This window comes from Corythoichthys intestinalis, chromosome 19 (genome assembly GCF_030265065.1).
Source record: "Corythoichthys intestinalis isolate RoL2023-P3 chromosome 19, ASM3026506v1, whole genome shotgun sequence".
Taxonomy (NCBI): domain Eukaryota; kingdom Metazoa; phylum Chordata; class Actinopteri; order Syngnathiformes; family Syngnathidae; genus Corythoichthys; species Corythoichthys intestinalis.
In genome coordinates this window covers 3271531-3297235 of record NC_080413.1, presented here as the reverse complement: position 1 = coordinate 3297235, position 25705 = coordinate 3271531, and the positions used below count along the sequence as shown (strand labels likewise).

The following is a 25705-nucleotide window of genomic DNA, read 5'->3' as shown; positions in this document are numbered from 1 at the left end:
CTACTACACGTTCGTTTCCATGGTATCTGCTCATAGTTACTTCCTGTTTTGGTCTCGAGTCACATGCGCTAAGTGTTTTGGGACTGACAAAGGCGTGTGGAGCGAGATTGCACATTCAAGCCGAGTGCAGCCATTTGTTGAGATGTGCGAGGGAATGTTGATCTGTGTGCGTCAATGAATGAACATATTTTTCCTTCATTATGTAGGGTTCCAGCGATAGGTTGGAGCCACTACATCCGTGGCCGTTGCGTCGCTTTGCTGTTGCATTGGTAGGTAGTCGGCGAGCATTGTTTACATCATATTCATGTTGCCCATTTATGCTGTGAGGCGATGTATTCTTTTAGCATCTTTGGGATGTATTGTAAGTTGGACTGAGTGTAAAGTGTTTAGTTGCGGCCACTTTTTGTAGCCCAAGTGACAGGGTGTGTGTACGGCATAGTTCCGGGTTGTCACTGTGCAATTCATTGTGTGTTGTTGATTATTGTGCAGTCAATCTGCATTGCTTTACATTGGCACTAATATGCTGTTAACCCTAAACCCGAACCTGAAATTCAGACTTTTTGACATAAGGCTTAATCTTCGAGTTAGCAGGGGTTTAATTAGTCTGTGTTCATTTAACAAATTCCATGCAGTTCCATGACAGTTATTAGTTAGTTTCACGGCTCCGGAGTGGCTAAGCTAGCACGAGTCAATGGTGGTTGAAATCAACTCCATCGACTAATTAAACTCCCGCTAACTCAAAGATTAAGCCTTATGTGGGAAAAAAAATTCTGATCTTCCCTTTTAAATTCAAATATTGGAAAGTCAATTACATGCAATGACATTTTTTTGTTGTCATTCTTATGTTGAGGCAGCAAATGGAGAAAATTTGGTAAAAGGTAACCAATAAATTACTTTTAAAGTAACAGTTACTTTGATAATAAAGTTCAGTGTTACCTCAGCTCACGAACGCTTAAGCTCACGAATTTTCGCCTCAAGAACATTAAATTCGCGAGCATATAGTCTCTGCTGACGAGCTAGTTTTCGGCGGACGAACCAAACCACGCGGTCGAACAGCGCCACGAGAAGCTGATGCACGCTCACGGCGTCCCAGTTCGTCCCCTCCCTTTCGTTGAGTGCGGACGTGGTTTGTGTTTGATAGACATTTTGGACCATATTGAGTGTACTTTTGCTATTATGGGACTGAAAAAGACCCCACCACAGGCTAGTGTTAAGCCTAAGAAGACATTAAAGAAAATAAGGTATATTTTTGTGTAGTTTTAAGGCTTATTTAGTAGAAAATTATGTTTTATGGGGACCTGGGAACGGATTATTCTCATTTTAATGGTTTCTTATGGGAAATAAATGTTCGGAAGACGAACTTTTCGCCTTACACACACTTTCTGGGAACCAATTATGTTCGTGAGCTGAGGTATCACTGTACTCAGTAAAGTAACTCGATTACTTTTTTGAGGCATAATCAGTAATTAAATTACTTTTTCAAGTAATCTGTGACAACACTACCATACGAAATATAATACTGTAATAAACAATTCCTGCTCGCAGCAGTGCGGTACTGTGTTTTCTATCTTGTTATTTTAATAAGCAGACGAGTCGTGAAAATAATGCTCAAACGTTTAATCAATAGTTTTGTATCACTCTGCCGGTCACGCTGTTAGGTTTTGTATTGGTTCCCTCCTAGTGTGTTCCAGTAATTGCCCATTGATTTCACCTGTTGTGCCTGCACCTAGTGTATCCTCCAACCTGCATCCTTCTGTGTCACCCACCTGTTCCTTGTTGTCTCTTTACCCCTTGTCTGTGTGTGTATATATAAGCTCCCAGTTTCTTTTCACTCCTTGTTGCGTCAATGTCCATGTGCATGTCCGGATCTGTGCTCGTCAGTTTTCTCCAAGCCCTCGTGCTCCCCTCAGTAAGGTTTTCATACCCAGCCTTTTGTTAGCCAGCTAGTTGTTTGTTGTTTTTTGGGATTACCTCAGTTTTGGTTTGTCATTTGTTTTTTGTCGGTTTTAATTAAATTACTTTTGCACTGCCTAAAGTCAGTAGCTCCATTTATTTCCAGCTCATAATAGATAGATAGATAATTTGCCGAATCCCAAAATGACATCTGTCATAACCATTCATTAATGCTCATGGCAGTGTCATGCCATAATTATGATGGCCCTATGACAGTCATTATGGCGCCACTGTCAAATAAGGTGTTACCAAATACCATAACTAGCAATTAATGAAACAGCTAGAACAGTAACTGAAGAAATAATTGTCACAGAGCATTGAATTTTGATTTTTATTTACATCCGCAGCACTGCAATGCATGCTAGGAGGCATGTAGGATGACAACAATGTTGACAGCAGGTGGCAGCAGAGGTTGACTGCCTCCCCCAAGGGAGCAGTGATGACCAAATTAAGCTGTTTGAAGCAATGAAGCTTTGCAGCAAATTGGTCCAAAGCTTCATGGTGGTTCATTTGATCTTATGACAGTCTTATGATGTCGGTGTCAAATAAAGTGTTACCAAATACCATAACTAGCAATTAATGAAACAACTGGAAGAGTAACTGAAGAAAAAATTAGCACAGAGCAGGAACTTTGATTGTTATTTATATTCGTAGCGCTGCAATGCATGCTAGGAGGCATGTTGGATGACAACAATGTTGACAGCAGATGGCAGCAGAGGTTGACTGTCTCCCATAAGGGAGCAGTGATGGCCAAATGAAGTTTCTTGAAGCAATGAAGCTTTGCACCCAATTGGTTCAAAGCTTCATGGTGGTTCATTTGGTCTTATGATGCTGCTGTCAAATAAAGTGTTACCAAATACCATAACTAGCAATTAATGAAACAGCTGGAAGAGTAACTAAAGAAATAATTGGCACAGAGCATGAATTTTGATTGTTATTTATATTCGTAGCGCATGCAATGCAGCCAATTGGTTCAAAGCTTCATGGTGGTTCATTTGGTCTTTATGAGTCTTATGATGCCGCTGTCAAATAAAGTGTTATCAGTTAATATCTTCTGGTGTAAGTATCCGATAATACAGTGAGGAGAGCTCCGGCTTATTGTCCAGTGCGGCTTATAGTCATAAAAATTACGGTATTTACAGTATCAAGACACAGTAAGATGAAATAGCTAGCAATGGCTGCCGAAGTTAGCTTGTTCTTTAGCACTCTGTGTTTGCTACGAGCTTCAGTAGTCATGTGATAACGTCTGTAGAATGAGCCTCAAAAAATAGTTGCACATAAGTGCAAAGATATGAAAGCAGATTTAATGTGATTTTAGTGGAGAAACGATTTGCGAGCAATTTGCATGTACAACGCGATTCATGATATGAATAGAATCATGATGTAAAAGCCACTCCGTATCTTGAGGTACCAACTGCAAATTTTGAACTTACTTGCTGTAAGACCGAGAAGCCGATTATGATATCTCCCTCCGGGACCTCCCAGGAAACGGTCGCCGAGTCCGAACGAAGATGCATGACGGACACATTGACAGGAGCCGGTGGTCGATCTGGAGAAGAATTTGGTGGAACAGAAACAGAAAAATCTTTAGCTAGCACTGAAACGTGATCCCTTCGTGAATCAGTAATACGTAATTCTAGATCAGTCCTTTGTCGTCACAATTTCCATCACTCACAGTTAAAAATAACGACCGCCGACAACACAATTCATTTGCGTGGTTGTGTCGGTAAGACAAACTGCTCTGGCGACAATGGCGGTTGTCTTTTGTCCAAAGCCAAGCCGCCTTCTCAGCCTGCCTGGTCTTGACAAATTGGGCTATTTAAAGCCTCTTTTTTTGAATTCACCTCCCTTGACGTTTCCCCACTGTATCAGCTGGTGGCCATCTATCACCGTTTAGCAAAAGGACGATTGCTAAGTGAGACAAAAAGAGGACAGATGGGCACACTGGTTCGAGTCAGGTTACACAATGCGTGTTGGGATTTGGACACGATCCGAGGGGATTTTGCGGTTGACGCGGTTGGAAATGTGGTTGTCACGGTTGAGAAGGTCAAGCTCCATTGTCAAATGACAGTGTTCCGGATGATTTATAACATTTAGAATTGGAGGAAATATCTGCAGAAATTTTTTATTCTGTCATAATTTTAACATTCAATAGTTTCCGCATTTTTTTGTGTAAATGGACCGAGTAAGGCTAATGTTTTAGCTAGTTTGTACTGCTAACTGTAGCATTCATTTTGTTCTAAACATACCATGTGTGATTCCTTGTAGCTTAAAAGCTAGCTTACAGCGAGGCTGAAATTTCATTTACCATAAATTCCAGACTACCGTAATTTTTGCACTATAAGGCGCACCTGACTGTAAGCCGCAGCTGTCCTCACTGTCTTATGGGATATTTACACTAGGGCTGCAACGATTAATCGATTAACTCGAGTATTCGATTAGAAAAAATATATTCGAATTAAGTTTTGTTGCTTCGAGTATTCGTTTAATTAAAGTGGCGTTGTAATGGTTTGTTTTGAAAGTGTTTGCATTTAGTTTTATTGATTAGGGTGGATACACTGCCCTCTGGTCTGCCTCTTTTCACGTGGCTGAATCCAACTGTTCCCTGTTAGGACCAACATAAGTGTTTGAGCTAATGTTTTTTTATGCATTCATGATTTAGTTTATAGATATATTTAGTTGTTTTTTGTAGGAATATGTGTCTGAACCATTTGTTAAGAGCATTGGTAAACATTAGCGTTTAATAGCATTTAAGCTAGCTGATTTTTTTCTATGTAAGTCAGGCAATTGTTCTTTTGTTTTACATAGATCCTCATTTTAAAAAAATACCGTTTGTGGCTCAGGTATTTTAATTTTTCATTTTTCTTATCCGATTACTCGATTATTCGAACTAACTAGTCCGTCGATTAATCGACTACTAAAATATTCGATAGCTGCAGCCCTAATTTACACCAAAAGATATTAACCGGTAGCACTTTATTTAATAGCAGCATCATAAGACTGTCATCAGATCAAATGAAGCACCGTGATTCATTGCTTCAAGAAGCTTCATTTGACCATCACTGTTCTCTTGGGGGAGACAGTCAACCTCTGTTGCCACCTGCTGTCAACACTGTTGTCTTCCAAAATGCCTCTTAGCATGCATTGCAAAACTACAGATGTAAAAATCAAAATTCATCTTCTGTGCTAAATATTTCTTCAGTTACTGTTCTAGTTGTTTCATTCATTGCTAGTTATGGTATTTGTTAACACTTGATTTGACAGTGGTGCCATAAGACCGTCATAAGACCATCATAATTATGACATGACAGTGCCATGAGCATTAATTAATGCCTATGACAGATGTCTTGAAGTGTCAATATTGTCACTAACTCCATTTATGTCCAGCTCATAATAGATAGATAATTTGCTGGATGATACAAAATGGCATCTGTCATAAGCATTCATTAATGCCCATGATAATGTCATGTCATAATTATGACATGTCTAACGACACCACTGTCAAATAAAGTGTTACAACAACGGTATATGGTATAAACTGCTACTTTTTTCGTCTGCTTTGAACCCTGCGGCTTATATTCCAGTGCAGTTTATATATGGATTTTTGCATCTTTCGTAGGGTTGTCAAGAGTATCGAAACTGAAATTTTGTATCCGGGTACGATATTTGAATGGAAAGGTATTGATATTAAGTCATTTATTTATTTTTGCACGACCATTGGTTACCAGAAATTTGCTGAAATGGAGAAAATTTGATTTTCCAGTACTTTTGACAGCAAAGGAGGATATTTTTGCATTTTCCTGTGTGGTTGTTGATTTTTGACTAAAACCTTGACAGCCCATTGACATTCAACTGGTGCCATAGTAAGTCCATGCCATTGACAGCCATGCACGCGGCTGACATTGACGGCCGTATACGTCCCAAATTTCCCATTCATTTTCAGTGGCAGAAAAACCAGTGTGGTTGTGATTTTTGACTAAAACTTACAATTACAGCTGATATACAACTGTCGCCCAGGTAAGTCCATGCCTTTGACAGCCATGCACGTCCATGCCATTGACGGCAATGTACAGTGGGGCAAATACTAAGTATTTAGTTAACCACTAATTGTGCAAGTTCTCCCACTTGAAAATATTAGAGAGGCCTGTAATTGTCAACATGGGTAAACTTCAACCATGAGAGACAGAATGGGGGGGGGACAGAAAATCACATTGGTTGATTTTTAAAGAATTTATTTGCAAATCATGGTGGAAAATAAGTATTTGGTCAATACCAAAAGTTCATCTCAATACTTTGCTATGTACCCTTTGTTGGCAATAACGGAGGCCAAACGTTTTCTGTAACCCTTCACGAGCTTTTCACACACTGTTGCTGGTATTTTGGCCCATTCCTCCATGCAGATCTCCTCTAGAGCAGTGATGTTTTGGGGCTGTCGTTGGGCAACAGACTTTCAACTCCCTCCTCACCTCGTGGCGTCAAAATGATAACAAGTACGGGGAGCAAAAATCCCAGAATCACACGGGAGGACCTAGTGAATGACCTACAGAGAGCTGGGACCACAGGAACAATGGCTACTATCAGTAACACAATGTGCCGCCAGGGACTCAAATCCTGCACTGCCAGACGTGTCCCCTGCTGAAGAAAGTACACGTCCAGGCCCGTCTGCGGTTCGCTAAAGAGCATTTGGATGATCCAGAAGGGGACTGGGAGAATGTGTTATGGTCAGATGAAACCAAAATAGAACTTTTTGGTAGAAACACAGGTTCTCTTGTTTGGAGGAAAAAGAATACTGAATTGCACCATACCCACTGTGAAGCATGGAGGTGGAAACATCATGCTTTGGGGGTTTTTTTTCTGCAAAGTGACCAGGACGACTGATCTGTGTAATGGAAAGAATGAATGGGACCATGTATGGAGAGATTTTGAGTGAAAATCTCCTTCCATCAGCAAGGGCATTGAAGATGAGACGTGGCTGGGTCTGTCAGCATGACAATGATCCCAAACACACAGCCAGGGCAACAAAGGAGTGGCTTCGTAAGAAGCATTTCAAGGTCCTGGAGTGGCCTAGCCAGTCTCCAGGTCTCAACCCCATAGAAAATCTGCAGAGGGAGTTGAAAGTCCGTGTTGCCCAACGACAGCCCGAAAACGTCACTGCTCTAGAGGAGATCTGCATGGAGGAATGGGCCAAAATACCAGCAACAGTGTGTGAAAAGCTTGTGAAGGGTTACAGAAAATGTTTGCCCTCCGTTATTGCCAACAAAGGGTACATAACAAAATATTGAGATGAACTTTTGGTATTGACCAAATACTTATTTTCCACCATGATTTGCAAAAAAGTTATTTAAAAATCAAACATGTGATTTTCTGTTTTTTTTTTCACATTCTGTCTCTCATGGTTGAGATTTAACCATGTTGACAATTACAGGCCTCGCTAATATTTTCAAGTGGGAGAACTTGCACAATTAGTGGTTGACTAAATACTTAGTATTTGCCCCACTATACGTCCAAATTTCCCATTTTCAATGGCAAAAAAACTTGTGTGGTTGTGATTTTTTAATAAAAACTTACCATTACAGCCAATTGACATTCAACTGGCGCCCAAGTAAGTCAATGCCATTGACAGCCAAGCAACAGGACATGTCCCCGAATAAACAGGAAGTGACCTAATATCAACAGGAGGTGTCCCTGCAATGTACCCAAATCAACCTGTGTGGCTCTTAGATTTGTACCACAGCAAAGCCCCATCGTAATTTCTCCAGAAATTGCAGTTTCTAGTTAATGATATTATGCTAAGCTAACACATTGCCTCCCATTGACGGCGCTAGACGTCCAATCCATTTCAAGTGTACTAGTGATAAATTCATCGGTGGGTTTGTGCGTAAAAAAATTACAGTTGCAATTGCAATGCTTTGTTTTAGTATCTGCAGTACATGACATCAATGTAGAGTGCCTTGTATAATGTAAAACTAGACTAAAACCTCACTTTGAGTCCAAACTTTCCTTCAACCCAAGAACAGTGAGAATGAGTCATCCTAAAATGTACAGGAATGACTGTAACTGCTTTGTTTCCGGTGATTTTATGAACATTTTGCAATTTGTTGTGTCTGGAAGTCACCTGAAAATTGCAATCCTTTTGTGGTAGTGTTTGCATTATTCATTGTTTTTACTCTAGTGCTACTAATTAGTCTAGAACGGCCCGTATCGGTCGATGTTTATGGGTTTGAAATTCAGTTTTCCAATCATTCCTTTCAGCATCTACCAGTACAGTCTTACGCAACACCTGAGCAACAGGTCGCAGGGGCCGCTCTCCGCCAGAACTAATGGGAAGACCCTCTTTCTACGCCGAGATGAATAATAGCTGCGGGTCACCGCCGAGCACATTAACGTCTCCCGGCGAAAACGTGATTAAAAAAATACCCGCCGCCCTGTTAATACGTGATTCACAGCCATCAGAGTACCAAGGAAGATTGATTAGCGCGTTTTGTTTTTGAGCGGCCGAATAATAAAACTGTCAGCGAGCGAGCCAGCTCGTCGTAATTGCGACCGTACAGCTGGAAAATAATAGACAATTTCACCTGTCAGATTGTCATGGAAAGCAGTTTGACGAATGCTGGCTGAGGAACAACAAGTTCTCATTATTTCTATCGTATTTTTGGAAGTCGGGCACGCAATTGACAAACAATTGGCAGCCTTTGGCTCTTGTCTGCTTGTTTGGCAGGGAATTACAAAAGCTTTTAGCATTTAGCCTAGCTACTAGGCTAAATCTTAGCCTGTTTCGAAACTAATAGGACACTTTGTCATGGGTCAAACATTAAGCGGAATTATGTTACAAGGCTTCCACCAGCGATTATTTTTGATTAGTGCTGCAACGATTAATCGATTAACTCGAGTTTTCACTGAGAAAAAAAAAATTTCGAATTAAATTTTGCTGCTTCGAGTATTCGTTCAATTAATGTGGCGTTGTAATGGTTTGTTTTGAAAGTGTTTGCATTTATTTTTATTGACACAGCCCTCTAGTCTACCTCATTTCACATGGCTGAATCCATCTGCTCCCTGTTAAGACAAACAGAAGCATTTGTTTGAGCTAATGATTTTTTGAATGCAATCCTATTTTAGTTCAAAGGTATATTTAGCCATTTTTTTGTCGGAATATGTGTCTGAGTCATTTGTCAAGAGCATTGTAAAAAAGCGTTAGCATTTTATAGCATTTAAGTTAGTGGACTTTTGCTATGTAAGTTAGCCAATTGTTCTTTTGTTGTACATAGATCCTCTTCTTCTTTTTTTTTTTTTTATATACCGTGTGAAGCTCAGCTCAGGTATTTGAATTTTTCATGTTCCTTATCCGATTACTCAATTACTCTAACTAAATAGTTCATCGATTAATCAACTACTAAAATAATCGATAGCTGCAGCCCTATTTTTGATCCTCGACTAATTTTGCCCCAAAATTTCCTATTCATTTTCCATGGGAAAAACAGCGCACCGCAGCACCGAACCGTTTGGCTGATCGGCAGCGTTCCGGTATCGAAACGACCGGAATTTTTGCGCGACGCAACAAATTTTTCAAACAGCAACGAAAAAATTTCTGTTTGCCTGTAAAAACAAAAAAAAGTTCCAAAATGTATCTAGTCCTACAATTTTTGACCAAATTACATAACTTTGACATCAAAAATTCCGGGACGGTGAGTGCATAAAAGTCGTATGCAGAATTTGGAAAAAATGTACAGTTCCCAGGAAATTTGCCAAAAACGTTCCCGTTCATTTTTAATGGGATGCAACGTTCAAATTTCCCATTTACCCTTAATGGAAGTTCCAATGAAATTTACATTGCATTGATACCATTGGCGGCCATGTATGTCGACTGTATTCTATTGATGCCAATGTACTTGGACTCCATTGACGTCTATGTAATTCGATGCCATTGACGGCTATGGACGTCCAAAATTTTCCCATTCATTTTTAATGGCAAAAAAAAAAAAAAAAAAAAAAACAATGTCCCCAAATCAAAAGGAAATGACCAGATATTAATAGGCGGTGTCCCCCAAGCGTCCACGATTCCATTGACGCTAATGGAAGGTGCTTCCATTGACGGCCATGGACGTCCAAATTTCCCATTCATTTCTAATGGCATTTACTGTGTTTAATGCCATTGACTGCCATGTATGTCGAATGTATTCTATTGATGCCAATGTACTTGGACTCCATTGACATTTATGTAATTTGATGCCATTGACGGCTATGGACGTCCAAAATTTTCCCATTCATTTTCAATGGCAAAAAAACACATTGTCCCCAAATCAAAAGGAAATGACCAGATATCAATACGACGTGTCCCCCAAGCGTCCTAGATTCCATTGACGCTTATGGAGGGTGCTTCAATTGACAGCCGTGGACGTCCAAATTTTCCATTAATTTCTAATGGCATTTACTTTGTTTAATGCCATTGACGGCCATGTATGTCGAAGTTATTCTATTGATGCCAATGTACTTGGACTCCATTGACATTTATGTAATTCGATGGCATTGACGGCTATGGATGTCCAAAATTTTCCCATTCATTTTCAATGGCAAAAAAACACAATGTCCCCAAATTAACAGGAAATGACCAGATATCAATAGGACGTGTCCCCCAAACGTCCACGATTCCATTGACACTTTTGTAGGGTGCTTCCATTGACAGCCATGGACGTCCAAATTTTCCATTCATTTCCAATTACATTTACTTTGTTTAATGCCGTTGACAGGCATGTTTGTCCATTCTATTGATAGCCCTGGGCAGGGCTGAGATCTGTATCTCCACACAACAAAGACCCAGAGTAATTTCTCCAGAAATGACAGTTTCTAGCTATCGAATATTTTTGAGAGTAGTCAACCAACCGGTTCATAGGTAAATCCTGATTTACAATTATTTCACTCTAGGCAAAAGGTTTTAATGCCCTGATGAATGTTGGGCTATAAAAATTATGTAACTGAAACAATGTTTTCCAAAGTTTTATGCCACACATTTTTTCCCGCTAGAATAGTGTCTATGTTAAGTCCTATCAGTGTACCATGTCTTTTGTCACGCTGGGAACCACCTGGTGTCCATCCAAGTTAATCGCACTCGCTCCACGGATTAAGCTCAAAGCGACACTGCGGTATGAGTGATGTCCTCTAACATGCCACGAACATGTGACGGTCAAGAAAACGATGACAGCGGCAAATATTACAGATGCATCAGCAGCTTTACTGAACGCATGCTTGATAAGACTTTAAAAGCTCATTCACTAACATTGACGGCGATAGATTGGACGTCTACTTGTGATAAACTCACGGCAGAAGGATGAAAACAGCTTGTTTTTCTGTTTATTAGTTGTTTATCGATAATTGTTGTATGATCACCGTTACTAAATCGTGAGCCTTGTATTGCAAATCGTATCATGAGGTACACAGAGGTTTCCAACCCTAGTTGACAGTACCGTTTTTTTCCTTGAATGATAAATTTGCACTCACTCTACTTGAGACATCTGATTCATAATTCCATGCACTCGACAAGATGATTACATTTTAATGGAGCGCATTGTCAGACCTTTGAATGCTGAGCGAGGCCGTCGAACCCACCATTAAGTTCTGCATTCATTTCCTTTCCATTCATTTTCAAACGCTAAGGCGCAGCTGTGCTATTTATGAAAAAGGCATGTAATTATTAAATTTTGAAAAATTGATCTGTGGAGCTACGAGCGATCGGATAGAAGACAGGAAGGCATTTTAGGCTAGCGATGTAAATCAAAAGTGCTAATGCTAATTCTTACATTTAAGTGTGATAAATTTGACCAGATTTTATTGACGGGTTCAATAGCGATTCTTTTTTCTGACATTTAACATTTGCGCTGATGCAAATTTTGACATTTCACGTTAGCCAATGCTAATTCTTACATTTAATAGCGATGAATTTCATGTTTTTACATCATTTGTTGTCATTGACGATGACAGACGTCCAATAATTTGAACTGGGAGGGACATTCGGTCATTCGCTGCCAGCCTTCTACATAAAATGAATTCGACATAACTGACTGTCAATGGCACTGGAACATAAGCAATAAAAGAACCAACAAGTTGCTAGCAAAAAAAAAAAAATTCTATGTTAAAGAAAAGTTAACTAAACTAAAATGTCATGTTCTTAGTTTTTAATAGACGCAATTAACTCATCTGCTGCCATTGATGTTGCAAAACATCCAATTGAAATGGACGCGAAGGGTTGGCAGAAAGCCTTCATTAATTTGATAACCGATTAGTTGTTGATTAATCATGGCAGACCTTTTATTAAGCAAGTAGAGTTGTGACGAAAGATCAATTTGGATCAAAATGTCGATCAATAAATCAGCGAGCCAATCAAATCGATCAACATGTCAATGAATAATATTCATGTTGATTGACTTTTTTTTTAATCGATTAACTCCAGTAATTCGATTATAAAAAAGCTTTGAATCAAATTTTGACGCTTAGAGTATTTGTTTAATTAGAGTGGCGTTGTAATGGTTTGTTTTGAAAGTGTTTGCATTTAGTTTTATTGATTTGGGTCGCCCTCTAGTTGCATCAGTGAATATAACATAACTCATTTCACATGTGTCACTGTGTCTAAAAATGTTTGCAGCGGACAGCAGGAAGTCAAATCAATTAAGACGTCACTCAAAGACGTAAGACCCCAATCACATTGATATGTGACATTTTTTTTCCCCAGTGAAAACATGCCGAATATTGCCAACAATCGGTCCGCTTTATCAGTGTTACATTAGTAAACCAGCAAGCTCTGTTCGCATATATAAGGTGGCATACCAAGTAGGCATGTGCCGGTATGAGATTTTGACGGTACGATAACCATGAGCAAAAATACTGCGGTTTCACGGTATCGCGGTATTGCAATTATAGCTCCAAAATTTTGAGATGTTTTTTTTTTTTTAAAAACCCAACTTTTTTCCATTGAAATTTTTTTTTTTTTTTTTTCAAAACATATTTGCAAATTGGAACATGAATATAATGTGAAAATAAATTAATGTGAAAATAAATAAATTAACAAAAAATAACAAATATTTTATATAAAATTAAAATAAATAGAACCTAGACTATACCCACAGCCACAGCTCAAGTTGCTCAATAATAGAGCAAGAACAAAATAATTGCTATAAAAAAGTAAAAATACTTCTAAATAAAATTAAAAATATATACTGTATGACTTTTTTTGAGGGGGAGAAGCTGAAGTTTCGCCATTTTCAGCCACTGTGTCAACTCTCTTCTACATGATGTCATGCCTTTGTGTTAAAGAGAACAAAGAATTCATAAGTTAATAAGTTAGTTAAAAATGTATAAGTTGGTTTTATAAGTTAGTTAAAATGTAAATATTGTTGAGGAAAGGTTTCATCTAAAACAAAAAGTGAGGAGTGAGACCTCCTTTCGCAATTAGCGATCGTTGACGCGATCCTTTTTTTTTTTTTTTTCTCCCCTCTTCATTCAAGCTTGTTTCTCACTCAGCGGCTGTGAGACATAAAACGTCGACCAAGCTGCTCTCCCAGCTTAGCCTAGGCTAACATTCGTCTTTGTAAGTTTTAGTTAGTTTGTATATTGAATTTGAAAGGAAAATGTATGTTTTGTTTTTGGCGACCTTTTTCATGGTGCTACTGCTATCCTGTTGAACCTACTCACATGTGGAAAAATACAATTGTATAACGTTTTCAATGTATTCATTTGTATATTTCACCACAATTTGAAAGCTCAATAAATTGAAGAAAGGTACGCCTTGTGTTTCGAGGGTTTGTTTTTGGGTTTGCTTGCTGTTTAGCAGAATAGCGTTACTGACACTCACGGCAACAAACGGGAAGGGTGAGCGCTGCCGCACCAAGCCACTTCGGCTGCATTTTGGCACATGAAAAATAGCGAATACCGTACTAAGGTATGACGGAAAATTTTAGTGGTTTTGAAACCGCGACGTTTTCACACCACGGTAAACCGTGAAACCGGTAACCGGCACATGTCTAATACCAAGTTGCTCAGTGCAAAATAACCTTCTACACCATGACAAAGGAGCTGATACTGCCTGCAGCAAAAATAAAAACCATCCCTCTGTCCAATAACACTGTCATTTTTGCTGTATTAATTTTTTTCGGTCAAATTGTTTGTCCTCATAAATTTCATTTTTCAGTCTCAAATAAAACCTACACTGTATTTTTAGTTTGGAGCTGACTTTTTTTTAATTCAGGCAAATAGATGTGCTTTAAGTCTTTACTGTTACCAACAAAACAAAGTCGTATACTTCTCTCACTACTTCACACTTCAAACTTCGCGCCCTCAGTCCATCGCAGATTTTTATTTCAATTAAAAAAAAAATAATAATAATAATACAAATGAGCTGTCCCGATCCGATCACGTAGTCTCCCTCTCCCTCCTGCTGCTTTTCTTGATCTGGCAGTGCACTGGAGTTGCTTATTAAAGTTAACGATGATTGACTGACATCAAGGTTTGAGCTTGCCAGAGATGCTTGGAAGCTGAAACATCAAAGCGTCAATCATCGTTTAGCTTGTTCAACAGTTGCTGTGGCAACTCATTGTGTGTAGGTGAGCAGCTTGAGTGGATTTGAGTGGACTCACTCAATGAAGGATTTAATAAAGACAAGCATTTTTCTACGTTATTCTTCTTTAAAAATAATTCGGTGGGATATTATACCATGTTTAAAACTTATCATAATTAGTACATTTGAAGTGCTTAGAAAAACATTAAAATATATATGGCGGAAAACACAGACAAGGCTGAAAAAGCAGTTTCTGCCGCTGCACCCCTCTTTAAAATACTGTATTTTAAGCCAAAAGAACTGTTGTTTTGATGGATCAATATGTCTATATGCTGCCATAGCACTTTCATGGTGCATTAAGCCCCCAAACTATTTTTAATTTAACCGTTTTACCCTGTAGACCCCCGTTTATAGACACCGTGCAAATGCTTTTGTTTCAACCCACCCATGAAAAGAAGGTAAGTAATTAGTTATTATTCGAAATGTTTATTATTTTTAGCTTCAAATGATTATGATGTCTAATATTTAGTAAAAAAAAAAAAAAACTTTATAAAATGATTCACTCGCATATTTTGAACTTTCAAACAAATTACGTCACAATGAAAAAAAATGGTGTCTGTAAATAGGTCACTGATATCTACCTCATAACTATCGCTTAATTGTATTTTTCCCCCCCAATATTTTAGATGATAAATAATGGATCCAAACAAAGAAAAATTGAAAAAAATAACATTTAAAAGAGTAAATATTTGAAAAAGAAAACCTGCACCACTCCTTGATGTCTGCTATTTCTGCATTGCGACCCTTGTTATATTACCGTGTTTCACCCATAAAATCCCCAAAAAGTCAGGCTGTGGCCATTCACAGCTGTGTCTTGGCACTCAGTGATACATGCGACACGGAGTTTTTGGATCAAAACAAGGTCAGTAAACGATAATATCTTGTTAAAATCATGGTGTCTTTAATTATGCTCTCTCATACTCTCACCTCGAGTTAGGATTTAGAGCAGACATGTCCAAAGTCTGGCCCGGGGGCCAAATGCGGCCCTTGGTCAAATTTCATCCGGCCCCCAGCCTCTGTCATAAAATCAATAACGTCTGGCCCGCACACAGACTTAATAAATTGGTCAGCAGTACTGCTACCAGCATATGAAGTAGCTTACACACTAAATGCTGCTCCTCATTTACCCACTAAAAGGCAGCAGCACTCTAAGCAACATTACCCCGTGTGACCCTTTATTCCCAATGTTGTAAAATGGCGACAATCAACACAAAAAAGAAAGTTGACTGCGCTAGTCGCTGTTTTTAAAGAGTTCAATGTGAGGCAATATTACCAAACAAGACACGCTGACATTTACGACAAGATTACAGAGAAGATACGCAGCGATAAATTCAAGCAACTTGAAACTAGTTTAATTTTACAGCAGCAGTATTTCACAAGAGCCCGAGAGTCGAAAAAGAACATCGCAAAGGCTAGTTGCGAGATGGAAAATGTGTAAATTATTAATAAATTTAAAAAATAAATAAACCAAATGTGACACACCGAATGGCTTGCTACAGTTTGCTTAAATATATTGTTCTACGTGAAGGACGTCAGCAAAGGTCGGCCCCCCACATTTTTACCGTACCAAATCTGGCCCCCTTTGTAAAAAGTTTGGACACCCCTGATTTAGAGGTTCCATTTTTTTAAAAAAAATTTTATGCCCTCCTGTTCAAAATCCCCCCCGCCCCCAAAATTGAGATTTTAAGCTTTCCAATGATGTATCACACATGCATATAGGACAATTTTGGAATTTGGTCAAATTGGGGGTCTCAGAGCAGAACTTGAAGTCACCTGAGTGTTTTCTGCCATATACATGTTTTTTTTTAATACTTTGAGGAAAAAAGTGGAAAAAAATTGTGTTACATGTATCTTTTTCCAATGCTAAATCTGAATAAATACATTGAACACACAATAAAAAAAAAAAAATTGGGGGGGGGGGGGGCGCTACTTCGCGATTTTTCACTTATCACGGCGGGTTCTGGTCCCTATTAACCGCGAAAAACGAGGGATCACTGTAAATTACTTTTTTCTTTAATATGAAAAGGGACAATGTGATGCAGAGATGTATATTATGATTATTATCATTTTCTAGACAGATTAAAGTATTTACAGTGGCGGCAAAGAGTTGGGGGGGCGTGAAACATTTACGTCTTCTTGGGGGAAGGGGCGGGGGTGTAACAGAAAATAATTGATCAGAAGGCAGATTTTCTTTCAAATGTTTATAATACCCCGGTCATGATCACTTGGACGTCCTAGCACCGTCAATGGCACTGAATCATGAGCATTCACAGCAAGTCCTCAGTTTTATTGAATTGGACGTCCATCGTTATCAATCGCAGGCCATGAGTTAAAAGGGGAATATTTTATTTATTTATTATGTAATAAAATCCTATCACTGTCCACGTATTCTGGAACGACTATCAAGCAAAAAAAGAGAGTTATCATTTGTTAAAAAAAACAAACAAACAGAATATTAGACTAATTTCTTGGTTGCACATCACATTAGTACCGTCCAATTAGTCAAATGAACATTCAGGTGCTCAGTCCAGTTTAATTACTATTGAATAAACGGCGTGTGTCGAGTCACTTACTTGCTCCCACCAGGAACACGCCGCTCCCAATGAGCAACAGGACCGCCGAGTGGATTAGAACCAGCGGGCGGACCATGGCTCTCCTCTTCCCCGCAGGTGAAGACCCCCCCAAAAAAGAAAGACAGGTCTCAAGTCCTGCCACTGCGGTCCATATTCGGATTCGAGGAGGGAATAGAGGATGCGGCGACCGTGTTCCAATTCAAGCAGGCTCAGCACGCGACGTGACGGGTTCAAAAAACGGCGAACATATTTGGGGGAGCGCGACGTGTGCTGTCATTCCACAAGTGATTCAAATGCTGGCCGCCATTAGCGGAGCTCAGGTGAGGAAGACGAGTCGGCGGTGGCGGCGCACACTGGCGGTGTAGTTGAGCTCATTTTGATTGACACATGGACAAGTTTGCGCGCCACCGGTAGTCCCGCCCTCTCCTAGACTCGTCTTTATGATCCGGATTTTCATGATGTTATTATTTTTAAAATTTATTTCTTTTATGGAGTGAAGAGGTAAGACGTGAATGCTGGATTAAAAATGCTATATTAGTCGCAACATTTGATTAATCTCAAAATATTCCATTCAAATTAGAGGTGGGGCCAAAGGACCACTGGCCTTATAAGGCTAGCGACATGATTCAAAAATGTTAATGCTAATTCTTACATTTAAGAGTGATAAATTTGACTTTTTTAACAGATTTGTCAACCCATTTATCGATTGTTCAATAGAGATTCTTTGTTGTGATGTTTAACGTTTGCGCTAATGCTAATCTTAACATTTTACATTAGCTAATGCTAATTCTTACATTTTATTGCAGTGAATTTCAGGTTCATTTGGAATGAACAGGCAGAAAAAACTTCGCCCCTCCCAGTCAAAATAAATTGGACGTATAGCGCGGTCAATGGCGCTCGTAAATGAGCATGCAAAGCCATCCCTCCCATTTTATATGAATTGGACATACACCTTTGTCAATGGCAGGTAATGAGTTAATTACAGGGTACTTACACGTCACTTCCAGTACATTTTGGGGCACTCTGAGGTCTTTTTCTGTATATTTTGGGATTTCCCGGTCACTACCTTGTTATTGGTGGTCACTTCCTGTTGATTCTGGGGCATTTCCGGGTCACTTCCTGTTGATTTTGCAAAACTTTCTGATGATATTTGCATTCTTGGGTCATGTGTCGAATATTATTGCTCAATTCCAATTTAAATGAATGAGACATTTACTGTTGGCAATGGTAATGATTTAATTTTAGGGAACTTGCGGTTCATTTCTTGTTGATTTTTGGGTGAGTTCCTTGAATCATAGTGCTAATGCTAATTTGTAAATTTGACTGGATTTGCCTTTTTTTTAACAGATGTGTCAATCAATTTAGTGATGGTCTAATAGCGATTCTTTGTTGTGACGTTTAACATTTGCGCTGATGCTAATTTTGATATTTTACATTAGCTAATTTCTTACATTTCATTGCGAAGAGTTTCATGTTTTTAAATCAATAGTTCTCATTGACGACAATAGACGCAAAGGTGGGTAGAATAGCCAAAACTTTTACTTAAGTTAAAGTAGCATTACCTCAAAATAGTATAACTCGAGTAAAAGTAGTCATCCAAAAAATGTACTCAAGTACTGTATATGTAAAAAAAAAATATTGGATTGGGTGGAATTAATAATCAAGTAATGTGTAACATTTTGAGTAACTGCTTAGGATGTTTGGTTTTTTTTTTCCAACAATGGTAGTTTTGTTTTATATTTGAACTGTTATTATACAGTACTACAACCTATTATATGACCAAGTTCGGCCAAATAAATAAATAGATAAAAGAATATTTCAATTCTGGCGAGAGAAAAAAATGTACAGAAATGAAACATCATTCATCCAAACAGCATGAGTGATCTCTAGTGCATAAAACATATTTCTTATTATGAAAATAAAAGGAACATATGCTCGGTTTTTCGTGGTCGATTGGTGCCAAATAAAAACTGTGAGAGAGGTTAAACACCATACCACCTAATAGCTAGTGTTACTCCCTTTGGCTGAAATAACTTCAGTGAGACGCTTTTTGTAGCCATTTACCAGTCTTTGACATCGGTCTGAAGAAAGTTTGCCCCACTCCTCAACGCAGAATGCTTTCAGCTGTCAGATGTTTGAGGGGTTTCTTACATGTACAGCCCGTTTCAAGTCACCCCACAGCATCTCAATGGGATTAAGATCTGGCTTTATACTCGACCATTCCTGGACTCTCCATTTTCAGCCAATCCTTGGTGGATTTACTGGTATGTTTTGGGTCATTGTCATGTTGCAGGGTCCAGTTTCACGTCAGCTTTAATTTTTTTCACAGATGTTCCTCAAGCACCCTCTGATACACGATAGAATTCATGGTGGATTCTATGATGGTGAGCTGGCCAGGTCCTGCTGTGGCAAAACATCCCCAAACCATGACACTTCCACCTTCATGCTTCAGAGTTGGTATAAGGTTATTTTCCTAGAATTCTGTATTGGGTTTACCCCAAACATGTCCTTTGTTCTGGTGTCCAAATAATTCAATTTTTAGATTCATCTGTCCAAAGATCATTTTTCTGGAAGTCCTGGTCTTTGTCTACATTCACTCTGGCAAACTTCAGTCTGGTCTTGTTCTTCTTGGAGAGCAAAGGTTTCCTCCTTGCACACCTCCCATGAACGTTAAACTTGTGAAGTTTCTTTCTGATTGTAGAGGCATGCACTTTCACGTTAACAGTAGCAAGAGCCTGCTGTAAGTCCCGTGATGACATTTTAGGGTTTTGGGAGACTTCTTTTAGCATCTTGCAGTCGGCTCTCTGGGTGAACTTGCTTGGACTGCCAGCCCTGGGCATGTTGGCAGTTGTTTTGAATGTCCTCCACTTGTAGACTATTTTCCGGACAGTGGAATGGCTGATTTTATATTCTTTTGAAATCCCTTACAAGACTCATAAGAGTCTACAATCTTCTTTCTGAAGGCCTCAGACAACTCCTTTGATCTCACCATGGTGTTTTCTCTCACTTCAACAGTCAGGGGCACACCAAACTAAATGTGAGGTTTAAATAAGGCAAGCCTCCTTCGGAACACTGGGTAATAATGTTCTAATCATGTGCACCTGATGTGATACACCTTTGTGTAATTTTAGCCGTTTTAAGTTAGATTGAATGTGGGGGTGTCCTAATTTATACCTCAACAAAAATTGCATTTAATTAAAACTACATTTTACAAAAAGCTTTAAAAAAAACAACAACTTTTTTTCAGTTTGAATTGTTTATTTCTATTACTTGAATCTCTCAAGATTGTTAAAATTTATATTAAATATCCATATGACCAAATACGGACACAGGCTTCCATAATGTGTCCTAATTTTTTCACATGACTATATTTTCTGTCCATTTATTCCAAATTAACCCGGAGATTAACGCCAAACTAATTAGAATGACCATAATTTGAGCAACACATCTGCTTGGTCATGATCACTCTGTATCTCCTACCCATCGCAACCCAGTCTGCAACTTTCCAAACTGAAATGAAACTGTAAAATAACTGTAAAATCGGATTACGTTCCTTAATACAGTTGATATCATTTTTTATCATTTGTTACGACTTGTTTACTGCTTCCTTCTCTGTAGGAAACACCGCATTGTGGTGAGATCTGTGTCCTGCATTGCAATAAACCCCGTGGAGAATTCAATGAAAAGTCTTGGCTGGATTGACCTAGCTGCTCCCTGCAAGCCATCCATCACCGGCTCTAAGGTACATTTGGTTATGAAGTATAAATCTCCTGCGAGGGGCTAACACGCTTGTTAAACCAAATCAAGTTTGAGTCATAAAACCACCCGGCTAGAGCAAGAACTTTTAACAGATACAGTCAAGGCCAGCCCAGCCTATACGCAAACTATGTAGCTGCTTAGGGCCCCTGACCACTAAGAGCCCCAATCTGGCAACCTCATTTCATATGTTGTTAATAGAGCATCGTGAATAATGTGTCGCGCATTGCCGTTTATCGGTGCAAACATCCATTTTCTTGTCATAACAATCTGGCAACCTGGGGAGTGACGTTGAACGTGCTTTGCAATGATTGGTGCTCAAACTTGCTTGGAAAATAGATGCACGAATACGTCGAAGAGAATTTATCCTTCTGGAGCAGGGAAACAAAAATCTGATTAATATACAAAATATGGACGTATGGGTTGGATTGCATGTATGGGTTTCACAGTACACTGTGACGAAAAATATGGGCCCCTTGGCATTATTTTGCTTAGGGCCCCCAAATGCCCTGGGCCGGCCCTGGATACAGTGTATCACAAAAGTGAGTACACCCCTCGCATTTCTGCAGATATTTAATTATATCTTTTCATGGGACAACACTGACAAAATGACACTTTGACACAATGAAAAATAGTCTGTGTGCAGCTTATATAATAGAGTTAATTTATTTTCCCCTCAAAATAACTCAAAATATAGCCATTAATATCTAAACCCCTGGCAACAAAAGTGAGTACACGGCATGGGAACTACGTACATCCCTAAATGTCTAAATTGAGTACTGCTTGTCATTTTCCCTCCAAAATGTCATGTGACTCGTTTAGTCCTGCAACCAATAATCGATTAACTCGAGTATTCGATTAGAAAAAAAGATTCAAATTAAATTTTGCTGCTTCGAGGATTCGTTTAATTAAAGTGGCGTTTAATGGTTTGTTTTTGAAAGTGTTTGCATTTAGTTTTATTGATTTGGGTGAGTACACTGCGCTCTAATCTGCCTCATTTAACATGGCCAAATCCAGCTGCTCCCTGTTAAGACCAACATAAGCTAGGTTTTTGTTTGAGCTAATGTAGCTACGTTTAAAGGTATATTTAGCCAATTTTGGTGGGAATATGTGTCTGATCTATTTGTTAAGAGTATTGTAAAACAAAAGTTAGTATTTTATAGCATTTTAGCTAGTGGACTTTTGCTATGTAAGTTAGCCAATTGTTCTTTTGTTGTACATATGTAGATCCTTATTTTTTTTCATCCCGTTTGAGGCCAAGCCCGTGTATATTTATAATTGCAAGAAAGCCCGCCCGTCTCATCAGACCATAGGACATGGTTCCAGTAATCCATGTGATTTGTTGACATGTCTTCAGCAAACTGTTTGCGGGCTTTCTTGTGTTCCGTCTTCAGAAGAGGCTTCCTCCTGGGGTGACAGCCATGCACACCAATTTGATGTAGAGTGCGGCTTATGGTCTGAGCACTAACAGGCTGACCCCCCACCTCTTCAATCTCTGTAACAATGCAGACAGCACTCCTGTAAGGAGTCACATGACATTTTGGAGGGAAAATGGCAAGCAGTACTCAATTTGGACATTTAGGGATGTAAGCAGTTCCCATGCGGTGTACTCACTTTTTGTTGCCAGGGGTTTAGATATTGATGGCTATATTTTGAGTTTTTTTGAGGGGAAAAGAAATGAACTCTATTATATAAGCTGCACACAGACTACTTTTCATTGTGTCCAAGTCTCATTTTGTCAGTGTTGTCCAATGAAAAGATATACTTAAATATCTGCAAAATGCGAGGGGTGGACTCACTTTTGTGATACACCGTACTTTGCCTGCCATTCACTGCGATAGACGTCCTATCACGTCTACCTCCGTCAATGAGCTTCCGAGGGTGCACTCGTGAATGTTTTTTTAATTTCAGTCCGGTGGTGCAGTAATATTTCACACCAGCTGGCATTTTTATGATTTTAAACATTGTACTTCCTGCGACTCAGAACAAGGAGTCCATAGTGCGTCAGCTAAAAGACAAAATGACCGTTTAATTTGACTTTTGTCCGGAAAGTCTGCTCGCTTTGGGATCACGGACCCAATTTTCCTCATAACTTTTGTATCCGAAGAAGTATTATTTCATTTTTCTACTGAGTCATTCCATCAAGGAATCCTTTTAACAAAAAAAAAAAAAAAAAAACTCTAAAGTTCACCTTAGCTCGGGAAGATTCCGAAAGTTAATTGCTTAGTGTTCATGGGTCGATAGAGCAACTGTTAAAGAGATTGCGGGAGGGCGGAGTTTAATAATGAGTCGTTTAAATAGCTCCAACTTGGAAGCATAACAGCCCGCGTGATGCCTTCGGAGACCAAATGAGGTTCTGTCTGGTACTTTTTGGCCGTTATGTAGCATAACACAAGCATTCGTCAATGCAAATGGAGCAGGACATCTTAAAAAGAAAAATCCAAAGGTCAAATAATTGCACGAAATAGGAACTTTTTTTATTTTTCTGTTATTTGCGAGAAGTCAAGTCGAGTGGTTTTAAATGTATACAGGCAACTACAACTATTAAATTGACTCATTACCATTGACAACTGTGGCGGATGCTGGTTTTTCAATGAGGGGAGCCTCCGCTTGTGAGTACTTTTTAAAGGTGGCTGAGCTCAGCAGCACCCGCTGCTCGGTAAGGCAACAAGAGTGCCAGAAGTCAAGTCTCCAAACACCAGTGTGGTTAACCCTTTAACCCCGGACGTGTCAGCGGTGACACATTTACGCATATCATCTTTGAAGCCTCGTCATGTTATAAGTACGTCACCCACGTGCCACTGTTTGGTCTCATTTGAAAGTGCAGAAGTTGAGGTCCACGCCTGTTTTTAGTTGAAGTCAATCGACCACGTAAAACAGGAGATAACGTCATTTGAGTTTTATAATTTTATTGCCCTTATAAATAAACATTAAAACACTGCATGGACCATGTGTTTATGTCTGTATTGCCATCATTTCTTTTCCTTTTTCAAAACCGAAAGCACCACGAAAAACGACATATCTCAAGAGCCATTGTGAGGTCACGAAGGATGGACGTAATGTGAACATTTTTAATAAATTGCGGAGCGAGGCACCACCTAAGGACAGGGTGCGAGCTACGGCTAATTGGTTTGAGCGAGCAACTTTGAAACGTGCGGAATGAATCGAAAACTAAATTTAGCACAAGCTTATGCATTATTTCATCAACTCAAGGAAGAGGATACCATTACATCGCAAGTGTATGTCGAAAAATCACAGTCACACGTTTTTTTGCCATTTAAAATGAATGGAAAATTTGGACTTGCATAGCAGTCAATAGCATGGACGTGCATAGCCTGCAAAAATGCCATATAATCCAAAAAATTCCACATATCAAAGAAAAATGCCACATACCCAAATCCATTTTGCCACATATAAAAAAAGGCCACATGTCAAAATCCATTTCGCCACATACAAAAAAAATGCCACATGGCAAAAAAACAAAAAAAAAAAATGCCACATGGCAAAATCCATTTTGCCCCATGCCCCCCCCCAAAATGCCACATGGCAAAAAAAGCCACATGTCAAAATCCATTTTGTCACATGCTCCAAAAATGCCACATGGCAAAAAAAAAAAAAAAAGCCGTATGGCAAAATCCATTTTGTCACATACACCCAAAAAAATGCCACATGCCAAATCCATTTTGCCATATGCCAAAAAAATACCACATGGCAAAAAAATGCTTATTGTCAAAATCCATTTTGCCACATGCCAAAAAAATGCCACATGGCAAAATCAATTTTGCCACATGCCAAAAAAATGCCACATGGCAATATCCATTTTGCCACATGCCAAAAAAAATGCCACATGGCAAAATCCATTTTGTCACATGCCCCAAAAAATGCCACATGGCAAAAAAAAAAAAAAAGACGCATGGCAAAATCCATTTTGTCACATACCCCCAAAAAATGCCATATGGCAAAAAAAATGCCACATGCCAAAAAAAATGCCTAATGTCAAAATCCATTTTGCATCATGCCAAAAAATGCCACATGGCAAAATCCATTTTGCCACATATAAAAAAAAGGCCACATGGCAAAATCAATTTTGCCACATACAAAAAAAATGCCACATGGCAAAAAGAAAAAAAAGAAATTCCACATGGCAAAAAGAAAAAAAAGAAATTCCACATGGCAAAATCCATTTTGCCCCATGCTCCAAAAACGCCACATGGCAAAAAAAAGCCACATGTCAAAATCCATTTTGTCACATGCTCCAAAAATGTCACATGGCAAAAAAAACAAGAAGCCACATGGCAAAATCCATTTTGTCACTTACACCCAAAAAAATGCCACATGTCAAAATCCATTTTTCCACATACCAAAAAATACCACATGGCAAAATCCATTGTGCCACATGGCAAAATCAAATGTCAAAATGCCACATGGCAAAAAAAAAAAAAAAAAAAAATGACGCATGGCAAAATCCATTTTGTCACATACCCCCCAAAAAATGCCACATGCCAAAATCCAATTTGCCACATGCCAAAAAAATGCCACGTGGCAAAAAAAGCCTAATGTCAAAATCCATTTTGCCACATGCCAAAAAATGCCACATGGCAAAATCCATTTTGTCACATACAAAAAAAATCTATTTTGCCACATGCCAAAAATGCCACTTGTCAAAATCCATTTTACACATGCCCAAAAAAATACTACATGGCAAAAAAAAAAAAATGCCACATACCAAAATCCATTTGCCACATACCTAAAAAAAATGTCACATGGCAAAATCAATTTTGCCACATGCCAAAAAAATGCCACACGGCAAAAAATGCCTAAT

At 38.9% G+C, this 25705-nt stretch overlaps 1 protein-coding gene across 1 annotated transcript in view; it reads right to left on the bottom strand.

The window, feature by feature from the left end:
* The window catches only part of fndc4a (fibronectin type III domain containing 4a), a 34468-nt gene extending 16999 nt beyond the window's left edge, over window positions 1–17469 (bottom strand). The window contains exons 1-2 of the mRNA XM_057823280.1: window positions 17128–17469; window positions 3387–3502 (exon numbers count right to left, since the gene is read on the bottom strand). Of these exons, the coding sequence (XP_057679263.1) occupies window positions 3387–3502; window positions 17128–17203 (192 nt within the window). The 5' untranslated portion in view covers window positions 17204–17469. The remainder of the gene's footprint in view (window positions 1–3386; window positions 3503–17127) is intronic.
* Window positions 17470–25705: the final 8236 nt, after the last annotated feature.